The following is a 27030-nucleotide window of genomic DNA, read 5'->3' as shown; positions in this document are numbered from 1 at the left end:
GTTCCATAGACAAGTTCTTCTGATCAGGAAAAAAATAATGAACTGCTACAGAAATGTTAAAACCCGAGAAAGCATACTGTATTACCCATTCAAATTAGTTTCTTTGGTTGTTATATTTGTGGAGACTTTGAAATTCATTTTTTGACACTTTGCCTAGGGAACTTCCCTGCAGGAAAATCCAAATAGAAGTTCTGAAACATTAAAGCTGTTTTTCTTTTGTAAGTGATGCTGCCTGACCTACTGAATGTTTCTAAGAAATAAAGAGGCAACAGCCTTAGCTTAGAATTAAAGCAAACATTTCAAATATATCAGAAACACAAGAGAAAAGAGTTCCTACCTCTCCATTTCTGAAGGCCCTGCTAATGAACCTGACATACTTTCAGACATTGCTGTTTGACAGCTATCTCTTCTGTTTGGTTCTAGTCCATTTCTTATATCATTGAAGTTTTCATACTTGAGAGCCTGGACAAGCTGAAGCAGGTACATGAGCAGATCCTGTATAAAATGAAGAGGTTTTAGACATTGAGTTTAAAGTAATGTTGATGGATGAAATAAAAGAAAAATCTTTATGCAACCGAAATATCGAATAGTTCAAATGAAATATGTCATGTTCCTAATTTATGCTGTTTGGCAGCAAATTTAATTACAATATTAGCAATACAAGCATAACCACCAACTAGAATTTAAATAGTAATCCTGGCTAATAGTTTCTAAACAAGTCAAATGCCTTAGAGCAAGTGCAACAAAATTAAATAACTGAAAAATACTCAGTGTTTTAATTATCACGGCAGAAGAATTTAAGTGAACTGTGCGTTAATTCCTTAAGTTTAACTAAATGAGGTGATCCTATCGAATCACATGGAATTCTTGAACTTAGTGGGATACATGTGGTAAAGATAAAGCTCCCTAACAGAGAACCTAAATCACCATCTCAGAGTTGGTGAATGGTTATCTAAAATTGATATTTGAGGAAACTTCTGCACTCAAATGCCTTACATTCTTCATCCCAGAAGACAGTAGATATTCAGATGTTTTGTCTACACTCAAGACAGGTGTTGATCTTTAGAAATAAAAGTGAATCAAGGTATATTGGAATCGGAATAGCATGGGAAAACAGATCTGAAGCAGGCAATTATCCATGAATTATTGAATAATAGAGACAGCTCAAAGGTTCACAGCCGCTTTTATTTTTTTATTTTTTAATAAGATTTCCAAGGTCTATATACTATATTTCTGGTTTTAATTCCTCATCAATATTTTGGAATCATTTAAGCATATTTTGAAATTTCTCAGTTAATCAGCATGGTTGAGTAAGCCAAATCACTTTGAACCTTTTAATTTAAAAACCACACTCCCTTTAGTACCAATAAAAGCTAAAGCTTCAGCCAATAATTCATATGCTGCAACGGTCAAGTAAGACTTCTGCAGGAGTAGGTCCATTTTCCTTCAATGTCATCAGCTCTTTCCACCTCTGTAACTTATACGGTGTAACAGATAAAATGTGCAGCAATTTAAACTGACTTTACTGTATACATTTACTTTTGGTTTTACCTAATCTATTTATAATTATTCCCTCCATACCTTTGTTCCCTTACTCACAGAATTCATTAAATGGAAAACAGGAAGACTGATAGTCAAAATCAAGCTATCCAGCGACCAACTCCAAAACTTCAAGCCTACTTTGAAACACATCGCACAAGTAAAAAGACCCTGATGGGAGCTCTACTCAGGCCTCTGAATGGTAGCCAGGTTGTTACAATGCCAGTTAGAAAAGTCATATAGAAAGGGCAATGTTACAATAGTCATGGTGAATTTCAATGTGCAGGTTGATTAGGAAAACCAGGTTGGTGCTGCATCCCAAGAGCAGAAATTTGTAGAATACCAATAAGATGGCTTTTTAGAGCTGCTTGTGGTTGGGTCCACAAAGGAAAAGGCAATTCTCGAATGAGTGTTGTGTAATGAACCAGATTTGTTTAGGGAGCTTAAGATAATGGAACTCTTCGAAGGCAGTGATTATAATGCGATAGAACTCATTCTGCATTTTGAGGCGGAGAGCTAAAATCAGATATATTGTTATTTTAGTAGAGTAAAAGGAATCACAGAGGCATGAAAGATGAACTGACCAAAGTTGAGAGGAAGGAAACACTAGCAAGGATGACAGCAAAGCAGTAATGACTGGAGTTTCTGGCAATAATTCAGAAAGCACAGGATAGACTCATCCAAAAGAAGCAGCATTCTAGAGGGCAGATAATACAACCATAGCCAAAAAGGAAGTTAAATACAGCATGAAAGCAAAAGAGATAGTATATAAAATAACAAAATTTAGTTGGGCGGTAGAGGATTAGGGAATTTTTAAAAACAAAAGACGACAACAAAAAAAGCAATAAGGAGAAAAAAATACAAAAGGTAAGCTAGTGAACAATATAAAAGAGGACACCAGAAGTTTTTTCAGATATATAAAGAGAAAAAGACAGGCAAGAGTGGATATCAGATTGCTGGAAAATGACAACGGAGAGGTCGTAATGACAAAGTAGTAGCGGACAAGCTCAATCTTGATTTTCTGGCATACTGCTGGTGTCTTCCTACAATCTACTCTATGGAAGACACCAGCAGTATGCCAGAAATTCAAGTGTCAGAGACAGGAGAGTGTGTACTCACTATTAATGAGATATATTCCAGGTCGAGTTCTCCAGTAAAGACGACTCATGGAAGACACACACTTACGTTCAGCAGTACCCAATTGTCAGAACAGAGCGTTATTTCAAATTCATTCTGCCCAAGGACCTGCGTGACCTATCACTTGACAAAACTGTCCAACAGCTAACAAGGAATTTTGAAGAGCAGTCAATTTTCTTCAATGTTTGCTTCCAATGCCTAAAACTCGTTAAACACGACGCCAATGACTTCATCACATACACCAGTGCTGTCAACCGTGAACGTGAAAAGATCAAGCTGGGTAACATGACTGTATTACAGTGAAAGTGTCTGATTTTTATTTGCAGACTTCAGGCACTTAGCAAAGCAGAGATTTGCAAATGGCTCCTAGCCAGACTGAAGGAAAACCCCGATATAAATTTACAAGCTATCATTCAAGTATGTCAATATTTGATCAACTTATAAACACAATTCCAAACTGGTCAAACAGAACCATGTCAATGCTGTCTCCAATAGCCCAGACATCATCACTCAGCACGTCTTCCAGCTGTCAAACACAGCTTGTTGGAACTATGGTGCATGGCATTATGCAAGGAACTGCAAATATAAGAAATACATTTGCAGCAAAAGCCAACACTGTGGTCTCAAAAAAGGCTTTTGCTGTCCTTCACTCATTTCCAGGCCAATGAAGCACAAGCACAAGAGGTTTCAAAAGCCATCAAAATCTACAAGGAATTAAATGGTCACGTTCAAATTTGACTTCACCGCAGGAAAAGCTATGTCAACATATTCATCAACAATCAGTTGGTCAAACTACAACTTGATAGTGTGTCAGACATCACCAGTATCACCAAATGCATATGTTGGACACCTGGGTCCCCAACAACCAGTCAAATCAATTCATCACTCAACCTGCAGTGCATCAGCTGGAACACTCCAGCTGATAGACAAACTACACTGCATGGTGAAGTTGAATGGTAACCAATTCAATGGTGTGTGTTATCTAACAAATCAGCCAGATCAGTATGTCCTTCGCACTGACTATGTAGTTAAGCTTGATCTCTTGAGCATCACTCTGGATAAGGTCTGTATGAAGAAATCATGTCAGTTGATGCCATACCACCATTACATATGTGAGATAATATAACAACAACTGCAACAGCTCTATACAGCAGTGTTTCAAGGAGGTTTAGGTTGCTACACCAAACTGCAAGCAGAACTCCAGCCCCATCCGGATGCAAAGCCAGTCTTCGATCCCAAAAGACCGGTACCATACTCAGATGAAGATTTTGATCTGATGAAGAATATGCTGTCATCCGATCTTCCCTTGACACTTTTCAATACAGAGTTGTCAATCATCGTTGCTACAGATGCGAAAATTACGGGGTGGGAGCTGTCAAATCCCATATCTTCTCTGATGGTTCCAAAGAAGCTGCCATGCATGCAGCCAGATCACTGCCTGCATCAGAAAGGAACTATAGACAAATCAAAAAGGAAGCCTTGGGAATAATCTTTGCTCTGAAGAAATTCCACAAGATGCTTTATGGCAAACGCTTCACTCACCGTACTGACCTGAAGCCACTGTTGTCCATCTACAATGGTGGGCAACAATGTTATTACGCTATGATTTTAAAATCAAATACACATCAACACAGGAACTTGGTCAGACAGATGCCCTTTCCAGACTTAAGAACCAGCAGGTTACTGAAAATAAAGATTCAATCGTGGTTGTAACTTCAGTAGATGACTAAGTCCACCAAGTTGTATCGGAGGCTGCTGAAGGTCTTCCCGGTCACAATCGACAAGATCAGAGCAGAAACTGCTGCAGATTCTCTTCTTTAGCTTATCTCCAGGTATCTCAGACAGATGACCAATTAAGCTTGAGAAAGACATTGTATCCTTTTACCGAGGTCATACATCGCTCTCAACTGTGGACTCCTACCTAATATTTGGAGACAGAATAGTGATTCCATGAACACTTTGACCAAAAGTACTGAAGCAATTCCACTGTGGTCGCCCAGGCATCAAGTGAATGAAACCTTTGGCAAGAGGCTTTGTGAACTAGCTGGGCATAGATGAAAATATCACATCCATTATGCAAACAGTGTACTCAGTGCTCTATGGCGACAAAGAATCCAAGCAGAGCTGATCCATAACCATGGCCTCAAGCAACCAGACCTTGGAGTACATTTTGACTTCGCTGGCCCAATCGATGGGTGTACCTACCTTATTCTGGCTGACACCTATTCCAAACTATTTACGAAGTCAACAACGACAGAGGCTACCATTCATCAGCTGCTGCAGATCCTTAGCTACTTTGGGATGCCAAAAACACTTGTTTCTGACAATGACAATGACAATCAATTCAGTTCACTGCACTTTGCTGCATTCTGTCAGAAGAGCAGAGTTATCCACACCTATTCATCCACGGTCCAATAGCCAAGCACAGGTTTGTGGATACCTTCAAACAGTCGCTTCTGAAATCAATAGGGAAAGGAACATCAGCCAAGGCTCACTACACGTTTCTGCTGGCATATCGAATTACACTGCAACCAGGCCTTGAGGAGAAATTACCAGCCGAAGCTCTTTTGAGAAGAAAATTGCACACAATGTAGAATGCAATGCTGCCAAAGAATCCAACATAGCAGATGGTCAAGTGCACAAAGGTGGCCACGCAGACCTTGGTCGACAGGTGAAGTCATTCAAGTCCAGAGCTCCAGTGTGGACCAGACAGTATTACGACAGGCAAGACCCCTGGGTACCAAGTCAGATTGGTAAACGAAAGGCAAAAGTGTTCTACAAAGTTATTGTAGACCATGTGCTCCAGAAGGCACAAGTTCCTTGGGCAGATCATCAAACACAGAGCTGGATCTTCATCTCCTCCTGGAAGGGTTCAATTTACCCTGACTGAACCAACCACCAGCACATCTGCAAGTGACATCACAACAAGAACGTAAAGCCTGCAACCACTGATCACCAGCATAAGCTAGTTGTTCCAATCCAAATCAACTCTCATTTCAAATTTTATAGATAATCATCTTCAAGAGGGAGGTGTTGCAGCAAGTCTACTGTTACCGTGGCTGCAAGGCAAGTAAAGGACAGTATAAAGATAAAAGAGAAGAGGTATAACATAGCAAAGATGAGTGGGAAGCCGGAGGATTGGCAAACTTTTAAAGAGCAACAGAAGATAACTAAAAAGGTAATACGTGGGAAAAAATGAGGTACGAAGGTAAACTAGCCAAGAATATAAAGGAGGATAGTAAAAGCTTCTTTAGGTATGTGAAAAGGAAAAAAAATAGTTAAGACCAAAACTGGGCCCTTGAAGACAGAAAAGGATGAATTTATTATGGAGAACAAGGAAATGGCAGACGAGTTGAATAGGTACTTTGGATCTGTCTTCACTAGGGAAAACATAAACAATCTCCTAGATATAATAGTGGCCAAAGGACCTATGGTAATGGATGAACTGAAAGAAGTTTATATTAGGCAGGAAATAGGGTCTGAAGGCTGATAAGTCCCCGGGACCTGATGGTCTGCATCCCAGGGTACTTAAGGAGGTGGCTTTAGAAATCGTGGATGCATTGGTAATCATTTTCCAATGTTCTATAGATTCAGGATCAGTTCCTGTGGATTGGAGGGTTGTCCAACTTTTCAAGAAAGGAGGGAGAGAGAAAACAGGGAATTATAAACTGGTTAGCCTGACGTCAGTGGTGGGAAAGATGCTGGAGTCAATTATAAAAGATGAAATTACGACACATTTGGATGACAGTAACAGGATAGGTCCCAGTCAGCATGGATTTATGAAGGGGAAATCGTGCTTGACTAATCTTCTGGATTTTTGAGGATGTAACTATGGAAATGGACAAGGGAGAGCCAGTGGATGTAGTGCACCTGAACTTTCAGAAAGCCTTTGATAAAGTCCCACATAGGAGATTAGTGGGCAAAATTAGAGCACATGGTATTGGGGGCAGAGTGCTGACATGGATTGAAAATTGGCTGGCTGAAAGGAAACAAAGAGTAGCAATTAACGGATCCCTTTCGGAATGGCAAGCGGTGACCAGTGGGGTACCGCAGGGTTCAGTGCTGGGACCACAGCTGTTTACAACATACATTAATGATTTAGATGAAAGGATTAAAAGTAACATTAGCAAATTTGCAGATGACACAAAGCTGGGTGGCAGTGTGAAATGTGAGGAGAATGCAGCGTGACTTGGATAGGCTGGGTGAGTGGGCGGATGCATGGCAGATGCAGTTTAATGTGGATAAATGTGAGGTTATCCACTTTGGTGGTAAGAACGGGAAGGCAGATTATTATCTGAATGGAGTCATGTTAAGAAAAGGGGAAGTACAATGAGATCTAGGTGTTCTTGTACATCAGTCACTGAAAACAAGCATGCAGGTACAGCAGGCAGTGAAGAAAGCTAATGGCATGCTGGCTTTCATAACAAGGGGAATTGAGTATAGGAGCAAGGAGGTCCTTCTGGCCCTGGTGAGAACACACCTGGAGTATTGTGTGCAGTTTTGGTCTCCAAATTTGAGGAAGGACATTCTTGCTATTGAGGGAGTGCAGCATAGGTTCACAAGGTTAATTCCTGGGATGGCGGGACTGTCATATGTTGAAAGATTGGAGCAACTGGGCTTGTATACACTGGAATTTAGAAGGATGAGAGGGGATCTGATTGAAACATATAAGATTATTAAGGGATTGGACATGCTGGAGGCAGGAAACATGTTCCTGCTGATGGGTGAGTCCAGAACCAGGGGCCACAGTTTAAGAATACGGGGTAGGCCATTTAGAATGGAATTGAGGAAAAACTTTTTCACCCAGAGAGTGGTGGATATGTGGAATGCTCTGCCCCAGAAGGCAGTGGAGGCCAAGTATCTGGATGCTTTCAAGAAAGAGATGGATAGAGCTCTTAAAAATAGTGGAATCAAAGGTAATGGGGATAAGGCAGGAACTGGATACTGATCGTGGATGATTAGCCATGATCACTGTGAATGGCAGTGCTGGCTCAAAGGGCCGAATGGCCTACTCCTGCATCTATTGTTACCTTTTATCCTACTTCAACAAAAATCTAATACTACCCTCCTACATAGCCCTGCATTTTTCTTTAGTCCATGTGCTCATCAAAGCGTCTCTTATATGTCCCCAACGTACATTCCAGACACCTATGACTTTATAAAAAAAACTACTTTAGACTTCGCCTCTGTATACTTTGTTCCAATCACTTTAAATGGCTGGTTCTGCTTCGATAGTTTGACCTGGTGTTAATTTATTGGTCCACCTACAGCAACATTTCATTTCAGTGGAATGGGTATAAAAGAGTGGTTTCAGGATTGAGGAGGTCGTTCTTCAAGGCATCACAGATGGGCTGGTTGTGAAAGGCGTCGCAGATAGACAGAACAGGAGGTGTGCTGCAGTAAGACAGGCCCATGCATATCTAGTTAATTATTTTAATACTTGCTCTGTTCTGTCCTAATATACAAAGGTTTGCAGTTCTAAGTAGATAATTGGAGTTTTGTGTCTTTCTGCTTATCTAAGCTGCTCCAAGATCCTTTTGGTGTAATGAAACAAAGGCACACACATTGTAATTTATATCACATAAATTTATGTTTTAGATTTACAATTTATCCTACGTTCAATCGTTCTATATACTTAAGCAACAACATACTTACCTCATCATCAGCTTGTTGCAATCTAGCAACTGCATACCGCCTAACAGTTGGATTTGTGAACTGTGAGGAAAGCAACTCAAGACCATCTTCCACATCCATTGGCTTCCACTTTCCTAGCAATTCCAGAGCTTGCTTAGCTTCTTGAGCCAAGTCCCAGTTTACACACTTTAGAAATTTAGTCAGAGCCTAGAAAACAGAAATAATTTTAATGCTACCTTCTGACAAGTCAGTTTTGATGATCTTTATTAAACACAAGGGCCGTAACTCACATTTGCTTTGGAAACTCCTGCAAGTTGAAATAATGTTAAGTGTGTTCATTACCTCAAGTCTTTGCAATGCATTACAGTATCATATAAATGGCCCCAGAAATGGAGATAGATGGAGGATCACTGGGGATGATTTGGAACATAGAATAGCCTATGTTCCAAATCATCCCCAGTGATCCTCCATCTATTTCCATCTCTGGAGACAAACTTCTTCCCCTCTCCTCTCTTCTATTCCCCATTCTTACCTCTTCTTACTTGCCTATCACCTCCCTCTGGGTCCCCTTCTCCTTCCCTTTCTCCTATGGTCCATTCTTCTTGCCTATCAGATTCTCTCCTCTCCAGACTTTTACCTTTCCTACTCACATGGCTTCACCTATCATCTTCTAGCTAGTCCTCTTTCCCTTCCCCCACTTTTGTTCTGGTGACTTCCCCTTCCTTTACAGTCCTGATAAAGAATCTCAGCCCCAAACGTCAACTGTTTATTCATTTCCATAGATGCTGCCTGACCTGCTGCATTTTGTGTATGTTACTAGAATATGGAAAATTTTTCATGTTAATCATTTAAATGGGCTGGATACTCCTTACCATGAAAATTCATGGGTATACTGTGGGGAAAAAAATTCAAGGTAAGATAATATAATGAGCAAACTTTGTGTGTCCTAGCAGAAAGCCATTAGAGAAACAATTCGCTAAATATCGTATATTTTAAATATGCTACTTTCAGTCAATTTCTCCAAAGGACAAATTGATCACTTGAAATTTTGAAGAGTCAGGGACTTCCTTCTTGGCTCAAAGAACCCCAAACACATTCTATTACAGCTTGGAGCATTCCAGAGATCAGAGCCCAAATGCGGCGGCATCTGTAAGTAGTCTCTGTACATCTACCCTGTGGAATGTATAGGTTTTCTCCAAATGATCTGTTTTCCTCCCACAGACCAAAGACACACCAAGCTGGTTAACTGGTCATTTGTAAACTGTCCCGTGATTAGGTTAGGGTTAATGGCGGTTCTGGGGTTGCTGGGACAGCATGCTCAAGGCACTGGAAGGGATTACTCCATATTGTGTTGATAAATAAATAAAAGAGAAGTCCAAAAACTTGCTTCGTAAACACACACAGTTCCACACTCATCTTGAGGTCATGCTTTTGATGTCAAGTTGAAACCTTCATCTCTACTTAGTCATAATCATGGTCATAGTCATACTTTATTGATCCCGAGGGAAATTGGGTTTCATTACAGTTGCACCAACCAAGAATAGAGTATAAATATAGCAATATAAAACCATAAATAATTAAATAATAATATGTAAATTATGCCAGATGGAAATAAGTCCAGGACCAGCCTATTGGCTCAGGGCGTCTGACCCTCCAAAGGAGGAGTTGTAAAGTTTGATGGCCACAGGCAGGAATGACTTCCTATGACGCTCAGTATTGCACCTTCGTGGAATGAGTCTCTGGCTGAATGTACTCCTGTGCCCAACCAGTACATTATGTAGTGGATGGGAGACATTGACCAAGATGGCATGCAACTTGGACAGCATCCTCTTTTCAGACACCACCGTCATAGAGTCCAGTTGCATCCCCACAACATCACTGACCTTACGAATGAGTTTGTTGATTCCGTTGGTGTCTGCTACCCTCAGCCTGCTGCCCCAGCACACAACAGCAAACATGATAGCAGAGGCCACCACAGACTTATAGAACATCCTCAGCATCATCCAACAGATGTTAAAGGACCTCAGTCTCCTCAGGAAATAGGGATGGCTCTGACCCTTCTTGTAGACAGCCTCAGTGTTCTTTAACCAGTCCAGTTTATTGTCAATTCGTATCCCCAGGTTTTTTGTAATCCTCCACCATGTCCACACTGACCTCCTGGATGGAAACAGGGGTCACCGGTGCCTTAGCCCTCCTCAGGTCCACCACCAGCTCCTTAGTCTTTTTCACATTAAGCTGCAGATAATTCTGCTCACACCATGTGACGAAGTTTCCTACCATAGCCCTGTACTCAGCCTCATCTCCCTTGCTGATGCATCCAACTATGGCAGAGTCATCAGAAAACTTCTGAAGATGGCAAGACTCTGTGCAGTAGTTGAAGTCCGAGGTGTAAATGGTGAAGAGAAAGGGAGACAAGACAGTCCCCTGTGGAGCCCCAGTGCTGCTGATCACTCTGTCTGACACACAGTGTTGCAAGCACACATACTGTGGTCCGCCAGTCAGGTAATCAAGAATCCATGACACCATGAAAGCATCCACCTGCATCGCTGTCAGCTTCTCCCCCAGCAGAGCAGGGCAGATGGTGTTGAACGCACTGGAGAAGTCAAAAAACGTGACCCTCACAGTGCTCGCTGGCTTGTCCAGGTGGGCGTAGACACAGTTCAGCAGGTAGATGATGGCATCCTCAACTCCTAGTCGGGGCTGGTAGGTGAACTGGAGGGGATCTAAGTGTGGCCTAACCATAGGCCAGAGCAGCTCCAGAACAAGTCTCTCTAGGGTTTTCATGATGTGGGAGGTCAATGCCACCGGTCTGTATTCATTGAGGCTACTGGGGCGCGGCGCCTTCAGCACAGGGACGAGGCAGGACGTCTTTCACAGCACAGGAACCCTCTGGAGACTCAGGCTCAGGTTGACGACATGATGAAGTACTCCACATAGCTGAGGGGCACAGGCTTTGAGCACCCTGGTACTGACACCATCCGGTCCTGCAGCCTTGCTTGGGTGGAGAAGTTTCACCTGTCTTCTCACCTGTTCAGCTATGAAGCCCAACGTGGTGGTTTCGTGTGGGGAGGGGTATAGTCATGAGAGCAGGGTGGGGGACTGTGAGGAGGGGTAGGAGGGGAGAGTGGAATATGTGTTAGTTGGGGGCCGACAACAGATGAATCATGTGGGGGATGGGCAGGGGCCACAATGTCAAATCTGTTAAAGAACAGGTTAAGTTCGTTGGTCCTGTCCACACTGCCTTCAGCTCCTCTGTTGCTAGTTTGCCGGAACCCAGAGATGGTCCTCATCCCACTCCAGACCTCTCTCATGTTGTTCTGCTGGAGTTTCCACTCAAGCTTCCTCCTATACCTGCCTTTAGCCTCCCTGATCCTGGCTTTCAGGTCCCTCCATATTGCCCTCAGCTCCTCCCTATTTCCATCTCTGAATGCCCTCTTTTTAGCGTTCAGGATGACCTTAATGTCCTTTGTTACCCATGGCTTGTTCTTTGAATATCAAAGGACAGTTCTTGCCAGAACATTGCAGTCCACACAGAAGTTGGTGTAACCAGTGATGCACTCTGTGAGCCCGTCAATATCCTCTCCATGTGGCTCACAGACTGCCTGCCAGTCTGTCACCTCAAAACAACCCTGGAGCGCCTCATAAGCCTCTTCCGACCATTTCCTCACTGTCCTCAAGGTTGCAGGTTTACTCTTCACCAGAGGCACGTAGCCGGGTTTGAGATGCACCAGGTTGTGATCTGACCTTCCCAATGGGGGGAGGGAGAGGAGCTGTATGCATCCTTAACATTAGCATACATCAAATCCAGCATCCTCTCCCCTCTGGTTGTACAGCTCACATACTGCGTGAAGTTGGGCAGTGTTCTAGCCATAGTAACATGGTTGAAGTCACCCGAGATGGTAATGAGGGCACTCGGGTACTGGGTTTGTAATCTGGCTATGATGGTGTAAATGATGTTACACGCCGATGTCGGGTTGGCAGAGGGAGGGAGGGATGTACACAACAACCACAATTGCATGTGAGATTTCCCTTGGCAAATAATATGGCCGGAGTCCAACAGCAAAAAGTTCAATATCCGGGCTACAAATTCCTTGAATGTATTTAATATAATATGAATGTAATATGACCAGGATTGCACCATCTGTTGTTAACCAGAATAGCAAGCCCCTCTCCTTTACGCTTACCGTTCTCAATTCCGGTCAGCCCGAAAGGTCTGGAAGCCCTCTATGGAAACATTTTGGTCCGGTATGTCCTCGTGCAGCCACGTTTCAGTAAAACACATAACATTGCTCTCCCGAAATGTTCTCTGACTCCTGGCTAGCACCGTCAACTTGTCCATTTTATTACCCAGCGATCTCACATTGCCCATAATGAGAGAGGGGAGACACGGTTCATAACTCCTCTTCTCCATAAGACTCTGTTGTCTTGACCCGGTCCTCTTCCCTCGCCTTTTTGATCCCCCTCTGCATCCTCTGTGTGTTTTCCTCCAGTTTTCAGCCAGGTATCCGCTGCTCTGTTCGCTAAACCGGTCGGCATAAGCGCAATCAGCTGGTCCCTGGAATAAACAATGCGACCATACTGCTGCCTCGCTAATGAGACGTGTCCGAATGTAACTATTTCCAGCACTAAAAACCCAAATAAGACTCTCTCCACCAGCATGTTAGAGAGGGTGCAGCTTCAACATGTTACCGTGAAAAAAAATACAACAAATAACTTAAGTTAAAAAGTAAGAAAAGTAAGAAAACTAGTCAGAGCGACTGTAACAGGCTGCATGCATGACCGGCACATGCGCCCTTGCTGGGGTCATTCAATTTTCTATGTAGCTGGTAGTGGCAACTTCTGTGGTAAGCTACAAGACATCTAAATGAGAGCCTAAAGTGAAATCTTCCAAGTACTTTCAACCTTAAAACTCAAAACTCAGCTAAGTAGGCTCATAAAAATTATACCTAATTTGTAACGCATTTTTAATGCTATGCTCTACAACTGAAATCAGTTGGCTGTATTCAATTTCAAGTCACAATACTTAGAGCACAGTTTTCCAATTATGTTACTTTGAATTAGAGTAGTTAAAAAATTACAAGGGATGTAAAGTTCTGGATCTAATTCAACTAGGAAAACCAAATCATAAATACTAACCTTCTCTTGATTGGTGAGATAGTACCTAAATTTCCAAACTAGATCTTGTTCTTCAGATGACAGCAATTTAGTAGGAGGATAATTTAAAATAATCTGGAAGAAAAAAGCGTCACTTAGATATTGTGAAATAAAGATATTATGATGATCCAGTCAACTTGTTACTCAAACTATCCTTATAAATCCTAAGTTCATGAAGCAAATTTGTGTAATGTTCCATACCATGGAAAAAAAAGTCATGTTACTGTAATGACTATTCATATAAGGGATAACTGACTCTTCTACTTTATATATTATACTGAAATCACTGATTTAACATTAATATCTTAATGAATTACCTTTCCTTGTTCCAGCTTCCATTTCCCATGTTAACGATATTCCTGTTAAGGCAACCTAACTGATGCCTATCAGTGCAACAATGAACAGAAATCCACTGTATGTATATAATGGACAGTATAGTTTCAAAGGTATTCTATCCTACTGTGGGCTAATAAAACTATCAACAATACTGTTATTATCAACAAGTGTGTGCTTGCGTGTGTGTGAGGGAGCTTAATTCTAAAAATAAGACAATTTACTCTGGTAACCCACAAAATAGCATGCCATTTTGAAGAGTCAATTTAAGAAACAGAGACAAAAAACTAAAAAAGGCAAAAGAACTATAGAAGATCCATGTGCTCCAAACTAAATACATCACATTACAATATTTCAAAAAAACACTGTTAGAGTCTGAACTCTAATTCTTGCAGTAAGTTAGCAATTTACCACTATCATCTTGTGTACTAGAAATTAGTTTGAGATTGCTCAAGTTTAGCACTTAAGTATTAACAATAGCATTTGCATTACAGTTCCTAAGTACTTAATTTTGTGAAACTTGTGCTACATCAACATACACAAATTTTTGTCTACCAAAAAGACTCATAACAAAGAGTTAACAATTTCAATTTTAATATTTGCAGATCAGGGGTATGTTTAAGAATCTCATTAAATAAAATGTAATTCAACATCAGTTACAGCATTGGCCACACATTGCACACTAATGCTATGTATTATCATTAGTGACATAACCTTCATTAGCTCTGACTAATATTTTCATTGAGTTATTTCAAGGATTCACTCTACCCCATTTATAATCTTTATCAACCAAGGATATTTTCATGTTCATTAAACTTCTGCAAATCACAACTACATTTTGAACTAGTGCTATATTCTCATTATCTTTCTTCGACTACTGAAAACTCTAATAATGGATTCCTTTCAGTTCAAGCTACATTTAAAAGCTAATTGTGCAGAGTTTAATGGTAATTTCCCCATTTTCATTCTTTGTTCTCAACCAACTGTTACCACAAGGTGACTCTGCTTCATTTTAATGTCTTAATATCTGGATTAATCTGACAAGAGGACCATGTAACTCGACCCATCGTGGAAAAGTTTGCTGCTGTGACTTTACTTGCTTACTTCAAGTAAACACCAGATGCTTTTGTTTGTGATACTTGAGTAATCAAAGAGGTGTAGCCAACCTCCAACAAGCAAACTTTTACCTCATGGTAAACTGACATAAATAAAAATAAAGCACTATTTCAGAACAGCCAATAGAATAAAAACCCATGCACTAGCTTGAGAGAATGCTGAAAGAATTAGAATTTTCTCAAAGGCTTGACTATCAAATGATTCTATATTGAAGATTTGTAGCAGGCAAACTGAATGGAGATAATCCAACCAAAGGTATGGCTGTGTCAATTAAATTGTCATGGAAATGATTTTTGTAATATAGAAAGCATGATTCAACTTTGCTGCCGATTGAACTAATCCCTCCATAGTGAATTGTGTTCAAAATCAAATAAAAAAATAAAGAATAAATTCTATCAAAAGACAGTTAATAGGGAAGCTGTTGACAGGGAGAAATCATCTGTAGAGAAGGGAACTCTTGAATGATAACTTTCAGAATCAAGAGACGGAATAGGAGGTACAGTGAATAGTTATACTTGTTAGGATTGTCATTATAACACTTCATAGTTTTTTAAACACTAGATAATTAATTTCCTAAAACACTATCTGCAGAGCTTGTATGTATTACTAGTTTTGTAACCCTGATCTGCCATTGTCCCACACCCCTCCCTCAGCACTCCACTCACATCATGCCCAACATCCTTTGCTCCCGCCGGATTTATAAACTTGCTCCCTGCTCCACATTAACAAATACAGTACTGTGCAAAAATGTTAGACACCCTGGTTACATATCTATATTTGCCTAAGACTTTTGCACAGTATTGTAAATACAAATAATAAACAATTACAAAGAAAGTTCAACATTGTATCTTTTCAGAGAAAGCTTTCAATTTGTACTCACATTAAGTTGATCACGTGTAGCAGCATTTGGCTTTAGATCATGATCAGAAGGTCCACTTCTCAAGCTTCGAGCAAGTTTATGATGCTTACTTTCTACTAAATTTTCCTATTATATGAACATACAGCACAGTCATAAATTTTAACAAATCAAGAAGAAACAAACAATATGCATTTAAATATTTGAGTTTCTTTAAACTTTGGACTCTTGTGATCAACAATTTGTTGTTTTAATAAAAGGAAATGAACAGCAGCTTAAATATTATTAGAATAAAGCAGACCCAAGTCAACAAAAGCAATCACAAGTCAGGGAGTGTGCAGGAAATTTAACTCAAAAATCCTTCAAAAAACATAAAAATCAACAGAAATGAATCCCTCATGGGAAGTCTTAACTTCCCAAAGTCATCTCAACAGCTGAATGGATAAGTGCAACATATTTGTTTGGTTTGATTTATTATCACAGCACCAAGATACAATGAACACTGGTTTGTGTGCCATCCAATTTGATCATACCATTGTAAGTATATTGAGGTAGCCAAAAGAAAATAGTGTAGCAACTACAACACTACAGTGCAGGGAAACAAGTGTAAAGAACCATGATGAGGCAGACTGGGAGATCAAGAATTCATCATCAGTATTTCAAATTTCTGTCAAGAGTCTGATAAAAGTAGGAAGAAGTGGTCCTGGAGCCTGGAGATATGTGCTTTCAAACCATTGTCTATTCTGCCTGATAAGAGAAAGGTAAAAGGAGTAAAACCAGAATGGCGGGGGGGGGGGGGGAGTCAAGCAAGCAGGAAGTGAAAACAGAGTTAATAGGCGGCTGCTTTTCATGGTGTACCAACTTACTGCATTAAGTTTTTTCAATGAGTATCTGTCATCTAGCAAATTACTGTTTTAATCACTGGGCATGGTCAACAACAATATATATTTAAATGTTGTAATAATAATATTAAGGCATTTCATGGGTAACAATAATAAAATCTGACTGGGCCACAATGTATTAGAATGGCGTCAATATACAAAATCAAATAGATAAGCTTTAATGTGCATTACAGATTTTCAGGAGGACTTATAGAATTTTGAATTAAGGTAGCTAAAGAAGTTAAAGATACAAAGTCAATGTTGGGACAAAAAAAAAACACTGGAAGGACTTGATGGGGATCTTAACCCAGAATTCAACATCTGTCTCTGAAGTTGGAACAATCAGAGATGTTCATGATGCTGAAACTAATGAAGCTCAGCCCAAGAGATGCCATGGGATTAGATGCAAGGAGGAGAGTAAATAGTAGTGGGGGTGTGGGGAGTAATGCAATGCAGAGATTAGCAGAAAATTGAACCCAAGGTACAGAATCATGCTAGGTGCTACCAAATGGAAGATATAGCATTGTCTTAAGTGAAAGCCATTGAATTTTGAACTCATGAATCAGCTCATGAATTTTGAGGGCAAAACAGTAAAGTAATTTAAGATTATACATACCATTGACATCTGAGGATCTGGCACTTTGACAATCTCGGAGCTTGTTAAATTTGTAGATGACTCATCACCATCCTGGTTAAAATTGCATGAAAGAAAACATATAAGCCGGTCTAGTTACTATATCAGTAGATTATAATCTAAATTTAAACACTACTTGAGATTGTCAATGGAATGCATATGAGACACCATATTTCAACCAGAAACACCTAGTATATAAGTTTCTTCAGGGAAGGGCATAAACATGACAAAATACAAAACAAAAACACACAGCCAAAAAATGCTTGAAATGGTACTTAACAATATTTGAAAAAGTGGTGCATTCTATTTGCAATGCAAATATTAGCTAGATCCAGAGGCCCCATGGGTAACGGAAATTAGCCATTACAGAAATCATGAATACCTAAATATTTGAGATGCCAATTTAAATGAACTCTTATGCAACTTACAAAAAATGTTAAATAAATTACTTTGTTTTCAACTCACATTTTTTGACATGATAAGGTTAGTGAACATCGCCATATGGACCATTTCCTAAGATTGTAACCCTCCCTGCCATACAAATTGTTCCATAGTTTATGGAAAGTCTTTTTTTTCATGACTGTACAATTAGCAAGTCAAAAATGCCACGGAGTTCCCAGGCAGCAAAAGATGCTTACAGCCCTGCAGCGCCAGCAAATGCATTCCACCATTTTCCCCAAATGTTTTTTCGTATGTGTGGGTTGTATATGTCAGGCATTTGTAAGCTGGAAAGAACATGTATTAAGAAACAATTTCACATGTAGAATCCATGCAAGGCATTAATTGTTACATATCTAAAGAAAACCAAGAATATAATGAATAAAGTAAGAAAATACTTAAATATATTTTTGGGTTAAACTTAGGTAAAATCAGTATCACATCACAACTGTCACATACGAGTTTACTAAAAATGAAATCTAATAAAGAAGAAACAATTACATACTAGTCTTAACTGAAATTTAAATCACATAGCTAATTTTAGTCAATTTTATTTCTGCATAGTACAAAATAACCTGTAGTAAAAATGTACTGGAATGTGATGACAAACCTTTTCATAATAAATAATACCGTATTCTTTATCTTCAGATTTTACACGAGGAAACTCAACCATGAGGTACATAAAATTGGAGCTTCTCTTTTCACTCTGCAACAAAATGGGATATGATGTACCTTAGATTATCTACTTATTAAAACAAAAATACTCTGAGAAGTCATGCCTCTGTTAAGATTCAATTTAAATTTGACATAAAATAACAAAAAGCTTTGGGAAAAAAAGACATATGCTAACTACTGGAAAAAGAAAGCCAGAAATTAATTCAATAGTGGAACTCCAGATCCAGCTTACCTCATTGATCATCTCTATCTCTCTGAAAGTAAGTCGGTCCAACCAATCAACCTTCACCATGTGACCTTGACGATGTGCTTTTGTAAGCTTTAAGATAAGCAAACAAATGATCAGCCAGCCCACAAACAAAATATTCTACTACATTGAACTTGAACTATTTTTGCGAGTTTATTTCAACTAATGATTTTAGACAACTTTATATAACTTAATATCAAAAAGAGTAAAGTGCCTAAAAATGTTTGCTCATTTATAGGCAGCAGTTTGTGTCCATTATTAACTGGTCCCCAGAAAATTGTTGGATAGAGATTATAATTTAATTGACCCCTATTGGATGAGCCACATTTATAATTAACTGCCTCACTAATTTATGCTGTACTCTTGTCAATTGGGAGTCACAATACCATTGTACCACCGATCTTGCTTTGAGATTTAAATATTACATTGTACAGCTTCTTGTGATTATTGTGCTATGTTATTACCTGTACCTTTGCATGAGCAATTAATGACTACATGCTTATATTGTACATAATTTCCTGTGTTAACTACATCACATGCTGCACTTTCTTAATATTAATACCATCCTTGCTTAGTTTTGTCAAAAAATCTTATTTCTCTTACAACTTTCTATCCTTACTTGCAGGAGCATGTAGTTTCCATTGGAGTTAACCTTATAAACACTAACAGAAGTTGGATGGCAATCTCAACAGTCATTCTTAGTTTAGACTTTAGAATGATAGCTACATTTGTACAAGCAATGTAGGGGGCTTCTGAACTTAAAATAAAAGCAGCATTATTATATTTTGTCATTTATATAAATGTTTAGGAACTTGAATGAGAGGCACTCCTGAAGATGAAGTGACAGCCAGCCAGTAAATTGTCAGCATCTTGAGAATGGTGTCGGAACTATTCCTGATAAACAAGTCCATCAATGAGTTAAATACTGCATTTAGTTACCAGGTGGCGATGTGGCAATCTTCAAGGCGTGAATCAAGATTACTTTTTTTTAAAAAAAATAAAAATACCAAAATATAAGTAAATTTGCATAAAATAAGTAATATGTCGAAAAATTCCATTTTTTGATAATTAAAATGAATGGAATTTCATTAAAAGTTAGTATGGGTGCAATTTAAGTTGAATGACTACGACTCATGTTTTAAGACATTTTGTCACATTAAAGGCAAGATAGTAATAAGTATTCTATGAAAAGATACACCAAAATCAATGTAATAGGTTCTCTGGTTCACCCAACTTGGTAGTGTATACATAACACTACAGCATAGTACAGCCTTTAGGCCCTTGATGTTGTGTTGACCTTTAACCTACTCTAAAAACAATCTAACCCTTCCCTCCAACATAGCCCTCCATTTTGCTAACATCCATGTGCCTATCTAAGTCTCTTAAATGTCCCCAATGTACCTGCCTCTAGAAAAGGAAAACTCTGATCTCAAATATCTGCTCCCTTGCAGCTACACCCACCCACAGGAAAAGCTTCGGCTATGAGCTCAGGAAAAATCCAGAGACGGTGCCCCGAGCTGAGTTCAATTTGGACTGGCAGCTCCTGCGATACCAGCTGCCAAACTGTATCAGTCTTTGCCGTTCATTAGCTAGATGGAGGGGGAGCCTGCTACATGGGAAACAGCCTGTTCTCTATTTTGTACAGCCCTGGCTTGCGTGTCATGTAGATAGCCGGGACACAACATCCATGGTCGACCTTGACCAATGGAAGGCTTCATCTTCCTCTACTACCACCCCTGGCAGGGCCTTCCATGCACCCACCACTCTGTGTAATAAGAATACCTCTGATATGTCCCTAAAGATTCCTGCAATCACCTTAAAATTATGCAACTTTATATTAGCCATTTCCTCCCTGGGGGTAAGTTTCTGGCCATCCGCTTGATCTATGCCTCTTTATCACCTTGTACACCTCTATCAAATCATCTCTCATCCTCCTTCAACCCAAGGGAAAGGCCCTAGCTCACTCAATCTATCCTCATAAGACATGCTCTCTAATCCAGGCAACAACATGGTAAATCTCCTCTGCACTCTCTCTAAAGATCCACGTCCTTTCTGTGATGCAACAAAAACTGAATATAATATTCCAAACACGAGGAAATCTGCAGGTGCTGGAAATTCAAGCAGTACACACAAAATGCTGGTGGAACGCAGCAGGCCAGGCAGCATCTATAGGAAGAAGTACAGTTGACGTTTCGGGCCGAGACCCTTCATCAGGAAGGGTCTTAGTCCTGACGAAGAGTCTTGGCCCGAAACGTTGACTGTACTTCTTCCTATAGATGCTGCCTGGCCTGCTGCGTTCCACCTTAATATTCCAAGTGAAGGCTAACCTGGCTTTTATAGACCTGCAACATTACCTCTATGCCTCTTGTAATCAGGTCACCCTTCACCTTCCTTTGCTCCAGCGAATACAAGCCCAGCCTATCCAGTCCAGACAATATGATGACACAGGAGGATGCAGATACTAGAATTTGGATTAACACACAAAACGCTGGAGGAAATGCAGCAGTTATGGAGGGAGACAGACAGATGATGTTTCAGGTTGAGATAATTTAATCTGAACTATGTTTAAAACACTCAGTCCACACGAGCCTCATAGAGAAGCAAAAGGCTCCTCATGCTGGAATTTGCAGCAATTTTGCTTGACATGTTGAGTTTCACTACAGATTGTTTTCACAATGTTTATATTCTATGGCATAGACTATGAAGGCAATCATGCCGTACTTCTCCTTTGCCATCTCCTACCAGCAAATGCGGCATCTATCATGAATATTTGTTTGCATCCTACCATCTACTGCATACGTCCTACTGCAATTAGACTTTCCAAAATGCATTACCTTTTGCTCGTAGGAATTAAATTCTATCTGCTAAATTTCTCCCCAACTTCTGACCTGATCTATATCCTGCTGCAGCATTAGACCATCTTCCTTGTTATTCACACACCAATTTTGTTGTCATTTACAAACTTACTAATCAAAGTTAATAAAGCTAAGACAGTGAAGCAGCACTTGTGCAGGTTAATGGTTCAGGCTGATTATCTATCAGATAAATTTGAGATTTATACTTATCCTTATGGGGAACAGGGATATAAAGGGATACAAGTACTATAATCTGAATGGACTTACTTCCTCCTTCTGTCCCATTAATTTGAAATAATAGCTCCCCTTTGAACTTTCAAGAATCTTGACTGTACCATCTACAATCTTTGCTTTTACAAGGTCAAACTTCTATAAGAAAAACTTTCAGAAGTATCCAAGCATTTGCCTTTGGAGATTAATTAGGCGTATCCTGAAGCATAAGGGACTTCAAGTATAAAAATATATTATCATTAACTTTTATTAAACTGCCATTACCATTGAACTTGAGTGATTCTATTTTGAATTTATTCACCCATGAGGCAATACCAGAGGACACCACTTTCTAAACTTTCAACTCAAAGTTAAATTGAGCAAATAGCACCCATATACAAGTATAACTAACTTTTCTACCCCTTTTAAGGCACACATTTGCATTAAATTATTTTAACGTCATTTTAAAATAAATTTTCAAGATTAGAGTGCTGCTATTACTGTGCAATTTTCTGGTCAAATTACAGGGAAGAAGTGACTGTACCTTAAAATGTTCCTCAGAACGGTGCTTGAAAAGATTTGGTATGTCACCAAGACTCATATAAATGCATGGTTTAGAGCATTCTGCTCATTACATCATAGCCTAGTGTGGAGCCTCCTTTTGTCATAGTCATAGTCACACTTTATTATGTATTGCAAAAGGTTGAGGCAGATTGTAAACTCAACCAGTGCCATTATGGGCATAAAGGATATCTTTCAACAGGCAACTCAAGAAGGCAACATTCATTATTAAAGACCCTCACCATCAAGTAAAGGCCCTTTTTATGTTACTACCATTGGAAAGGAGGTAGAGGAGCATGAAGGCTCACACTTTACATTTTAAGAACTTCTTCCCCTCCACTATCAGATTTCTGAACTGTCCGTGAACTCATGAACATTACCTCATTATTTGGCCATTGCACTATTTTTGTAACATAATAATTTTTTATGTCTGGCATTATACTGCTGCCACAAAGCAACAAATTTCATGGCACAAGTCCCTAATAATTACACTAATTCTGAAAACTTAGATAGAAGAAAATGGATCAATGACTATTATTTTCTTTGAAGTACTAGCAGCAGAGCAAGAATTAACTGAGGTGAATACGATTCCAAGAAGTTAAGCTAAAGTGAACAGAATGGGGTCATTTTCCTTCGCAAAATAATCAAAAATCAGGGACATAAACCACAAGAATTGCTAAAATGATGAGAGGAAAAGTGATTAAATGTTCCATCCGAAGAGTAATAGGGAGCCCAGAAATCAATACTCAAAATGGTGATAGATGCAGAATTCTTCATCACATTTTTTATGCTTCAAATGAAATAATGGGAGGGCTATGAGCCTAGTGTTAGAAGATGCAAATTAGGATAGGCTTGAAAAGAATGGGCAGAATTGTTTCTTAAATCTTCTATGATTTTATATTACTAATGCTGGAAGTTAGTACAGTCAGCCCTCCGTATCCATGGGAGTTTGGTTTCGGGACCCCCTGCAGATACTAAATTCCACGGACGTTCAGTTCCGTATATAAAATGGCATAGCATTTGCATATAACCTACGCACATCCTCCCATATACTTTAAATCATCTCTAGATTACTTATAATACCTAATACAATGTAAATGCTATGTAAATAGTTGTTATACTGTATTATTTAGGGAATTATGACAAGAAAAAAAAAGCCTGTACATGTTCAGTACAGAGGCAACCACCGTAGCTCTTCTGGGAACGCTGATGCTGCCACGGCATCAGCCGATGCCAATTCTCCCGTGATCTTTAAGTTCTTGAGGCTGCAGCGCTTTACTTAGCTAGCCAGCCATCCCTTACTAGCCTTAAACTCCCTCCTCTCGCTCACAACACAAGTAGCAAACGAACGAGACGCGAAGCGAACAATGCTCAGACGAGTAATACTTTTAATGACCTGTAGATTACAGTACTTTACACACCCTCTTAGCAGTTGAGGAATTGCTTTGACCACTTAATTGCTTTTTAGGAGCCATTTTTTCACAGAAACAAAGAGTTCACACAAGTAGCGCCTGAACGAGACGCGAGGCGAACAATGCTCGAACAACGAGTGCTGGAGAGAGAACTTCCGTTTTTTTTCCGATCATGATCCACAGTTGGTTGAATCCGCGGATACGGAGGGCTGACTGTATTCATTATTAAAATATCCCATGTTGCTCTTGAATCTTTAAGCTGAAGAAGGCGGTTAAGAATCAACCATGTTGTTGTAGGGTTAGGATTACTCACACTTGCTCAGCCTAGGAATAGCACTGTTTCTTTTCTTCTCTAATTTTCCTTCCACATTTCTTTCTTTCATCCATAATAAATACTTGATTGATATACTTGTTTAATATGAACTATTGATCAAGTAATAACAAGAGACAGGTGAATTAGTTGATGCAAAGATAGAAACATAGAAAACCTACAGCACAATACAGGCCCTTCAGCCCACAAAGTTGTGCTGAACATGTCCCTACCTTAGAAATTACTAGGTTTACCTATAGCCCTCTATTTTCCTAAGCTTCATGTACCTATCCAAAAGTCTCTTAAAAGACCCTATCGTATCCAACTCCACCACCGTTGCCATCAGCCCATTCCAGGCACTCACCACTCAGAGTAAAAAACTTACCCCTGACATCTCCTCTGTACCTACTCCCCAGCACCTTAAACCTGTGCCCTCTTGTGGCAACCATTTCAGCCCTGGGAAAACGTCTCTGCCGATCCACACGATTAATGCCTCTCATCATCTTATACACCTCTATCAGGTCACCTCTCATCCTCCGTCGCTCCAAGGAGAAAAGGCCGAGTTCACTCAACCTATTCTCATAAGGCATGCTCCCCAATCCAGGCAAAATCCTTGTAAATCTCCTCTGCACCCTTTCTATGGCTTCCACATCCTTCCTGTAGTGGGGTGACCAGAACTGAGCACAGTACTCCAAGTGGGGACTGACTAGGGTCCTGTATAGCTACAACATTACCTCTCGGCTCCTAAATTCAACTCCACAATTGATGCAGGCCAGTACACCGTACGCCTTCTTAACCACAGAGTCAACCGGCACAGCTGCTTTGAGCGCCCTATGGACTCGGACCCCAAGATCCCAAGCAATAAAATGAGAAAAAAAACACAAAAAATTTTGTGGAGCAACTGTGTTCAACCTATAGGGGTGACTCAGAAATCTGTAAATGGTAGCGGACTAATTTGAGATCCTACCACTACTTAAAAGGAAAACTTATCTATTCCAGTAAATATATTCAAATTATTCTAAAATTATTGCTTTCAATCAGGTAGACTTCTGTTCATGAATTTGTCTGAGCACCAGAGTTGCTTGAATAGAAGAAGTGCTAAATTTAAGGCAATGCAATAAGTTTAGAAATTCTCCACTTTTGTGAAAATGCAAGTAAATTCATTAGATTAGATTAGCTTTATTTGTCACATGAAATATACAGTGAAATGCATTGTTTCATTAACGACCAACACAGATTGAATACGTGCTTGGGGCAACTTTCGGCGCCAACGTAACTTACTAACCCCTACCATCTTTGGAATGTGGCAGAAAACCAGAGTCCCCGGAAGAAACCTATGTGATCATGGGGAGAACGTACGAACTTCTTAAAGAGTGGCGGTTATTGGATCTTGAATGCTGATCACTGGTGCTGTAACAGTGCTAGGCTAACCAGTATGCTACCATGGCATTGTCATTTAACTTCATTTACCTTCAGATACTCATTCTACCATTCAACACCATTATAGATATTCTCTGGCTCCCCCTTTGCAAATATTCCTTTACCTCCGATTTTTCATTTCCTTTCATAGAATGTTAACCAATCTCAGTTTCAAAATTACTAATAAGCTGCTATTTTAAGAATATATTCAAATTTCTCTCAGCTTAAATATGGGCGTTTACTGGACCTGAAAATGTGGGCTCCATTCTTATGCTATAAAACCGCTTATGAAAGAACTACAGGTTCTTTTTATCAGTCTATCAGTTCTTCATAATATCCTGAAAGCTTTTATCAAATCATTGCTCAAATGAATACAATCCTCATTTGTGAAAGTATACAATTTAGCTCTTCAAAGTACAGGGATTATTCTGCCAATTTTGACTTGCAGTCCTGAGGAGCAATGTATCCCAGCCAGGTGCAGTGTGTGCAAAACAAAATCCCAAATATGGTAACATTATTCCATTACATTCTTCTCTTCCAGATCTCAAGAGTAGCACTTAACCAGCAGTTCAGATTTTGTACATACTCATGACATTTTATTGAACAACATGAATGGAATCAAACCTCAATGGAAGTCTGCTGCTTCTAGTTTCTTTTAGCCATTTTGAACATAATATTAGGATCTGGAACGCACTATCCCGTTGAGTGACAGGGGCACTCATCCTGCTGATAGGTTTTGTCCTTTCGGATGTATTTTGATTTTCTTAGTTTTACAATATAACTGATATGTTGATGGGAAAGCTTGGAAAAGTGGCATATAGGGTGCCATTCAATATAATAATTGTTAAGCCCCAATAAAAGTCTTTGTAGGACACCATTAGTAAGTTACGTCATATATTCAGCACCGCCTGTAATTCAAACCTTGTTGAATTAAATAAATGATTTTCCTTCAATTGCATAAACCATCTTAAGTAGCCCGTGAAAAACATACCCCTTCTAATCATAGAAATAATCACAGACATCACATTTCATGATCTCTTGCCTTTAACAACCTCCTGCCACATAATTTGCACTCTTCCACGTTGGTCCTGTTGAACAAACTCAAATTTAACTGCTTAACAAATGGTGCCATAGTCCTGTCTACATCCTTCTTTCTCAACTCCTTTACAACATGTCCAGAACCAGACCACCAGGAATCCATTATAAATCCCTGTTCCCCCTTTCACCATGTATTATATGGCCAAGTCCCTCCTGTCCTGCAATGCTATGCATCAATTTCAATCCTTCAGTTTTATGCACATACATCTTCATCTGCACCAGCACAGAAAACTTATAAAAAGACATTAACATGAATTAGTATGCTTGTTAGTAGCTGTCCCATTATCCTTTCCACTTATGACTAAACTGTGTTGTGCAGATTTTAAACCTGAACACTCTCAGCAAACTCTTATCCTCAAACTAACCTCTACTAATTTACTAATCTCCTGCCTCACTCTATTCGAGATTCATGCCATTAAAAAACTGTTAAATAAACTGTTAACTTTCTTTGACACTTACCTTGCACCAGTTAGAAGAATTGGCCAATCACCAATTAATGTTTATTTATTTCAGTCTGAATT

The 27030-nt window shown here is 39.5% G+C and overlaps 1 protein-coding gene across 1 annotated transcript in view; it reads right to left on the bottom strand.

The window, feature by feature from the left end:
• Nucleotides 1-27030, bottom strand: part of pik3c3 (phosphatidylinositol 3-kinase, catalytic subunit type 3) — a 147722-nt gene that overhangs the window by 84451 nt on the left and 36241 nt on the right. Inside the window, exons 5-11 of the mRNA XM_063042847.1 lie at nt 18630-18716; nt 18333-18428; nt 17267-17338; nt 15794-15898; nt 13447-13539; nt 8332-8517; nt 338-495 (exon numbers count right to left, since the gene is read on the bottom strand). Coding sequence (XP_062898917.1) covers nt 338-495; nt 8332-8517; nt 13447-13539; nt 15794-15898; nt 17267-17338; nt 18333-18428; nt 18630-18716 — 797 coding nt within the window. The remainder of the gene's footprint in view (nt 1-337; nt 496-8331; nt 8518-13446; nt 13540-15793; nt 15899-17266; nt 17339-18332; nt 18429-18629; nt 18717-27030) is intronic.

Source organism: Mobula hypostoma, chromosome 3 (genome assembly GCF_963921235.1).
Source record: "Mobula hypostoma chromosome 3, sMobHyp1.1, whole genome shotgun sequence".
Lineage (NCBI taxonomy): Eukaryota > Metazoa > Chordata > Chondrichthyes > Myliobatiformes > Myliobatidae > Mobula > Mobula hypostoma.
This window is presented reverse-complemented; position numbering and strand designations above follow the sequence as displayed.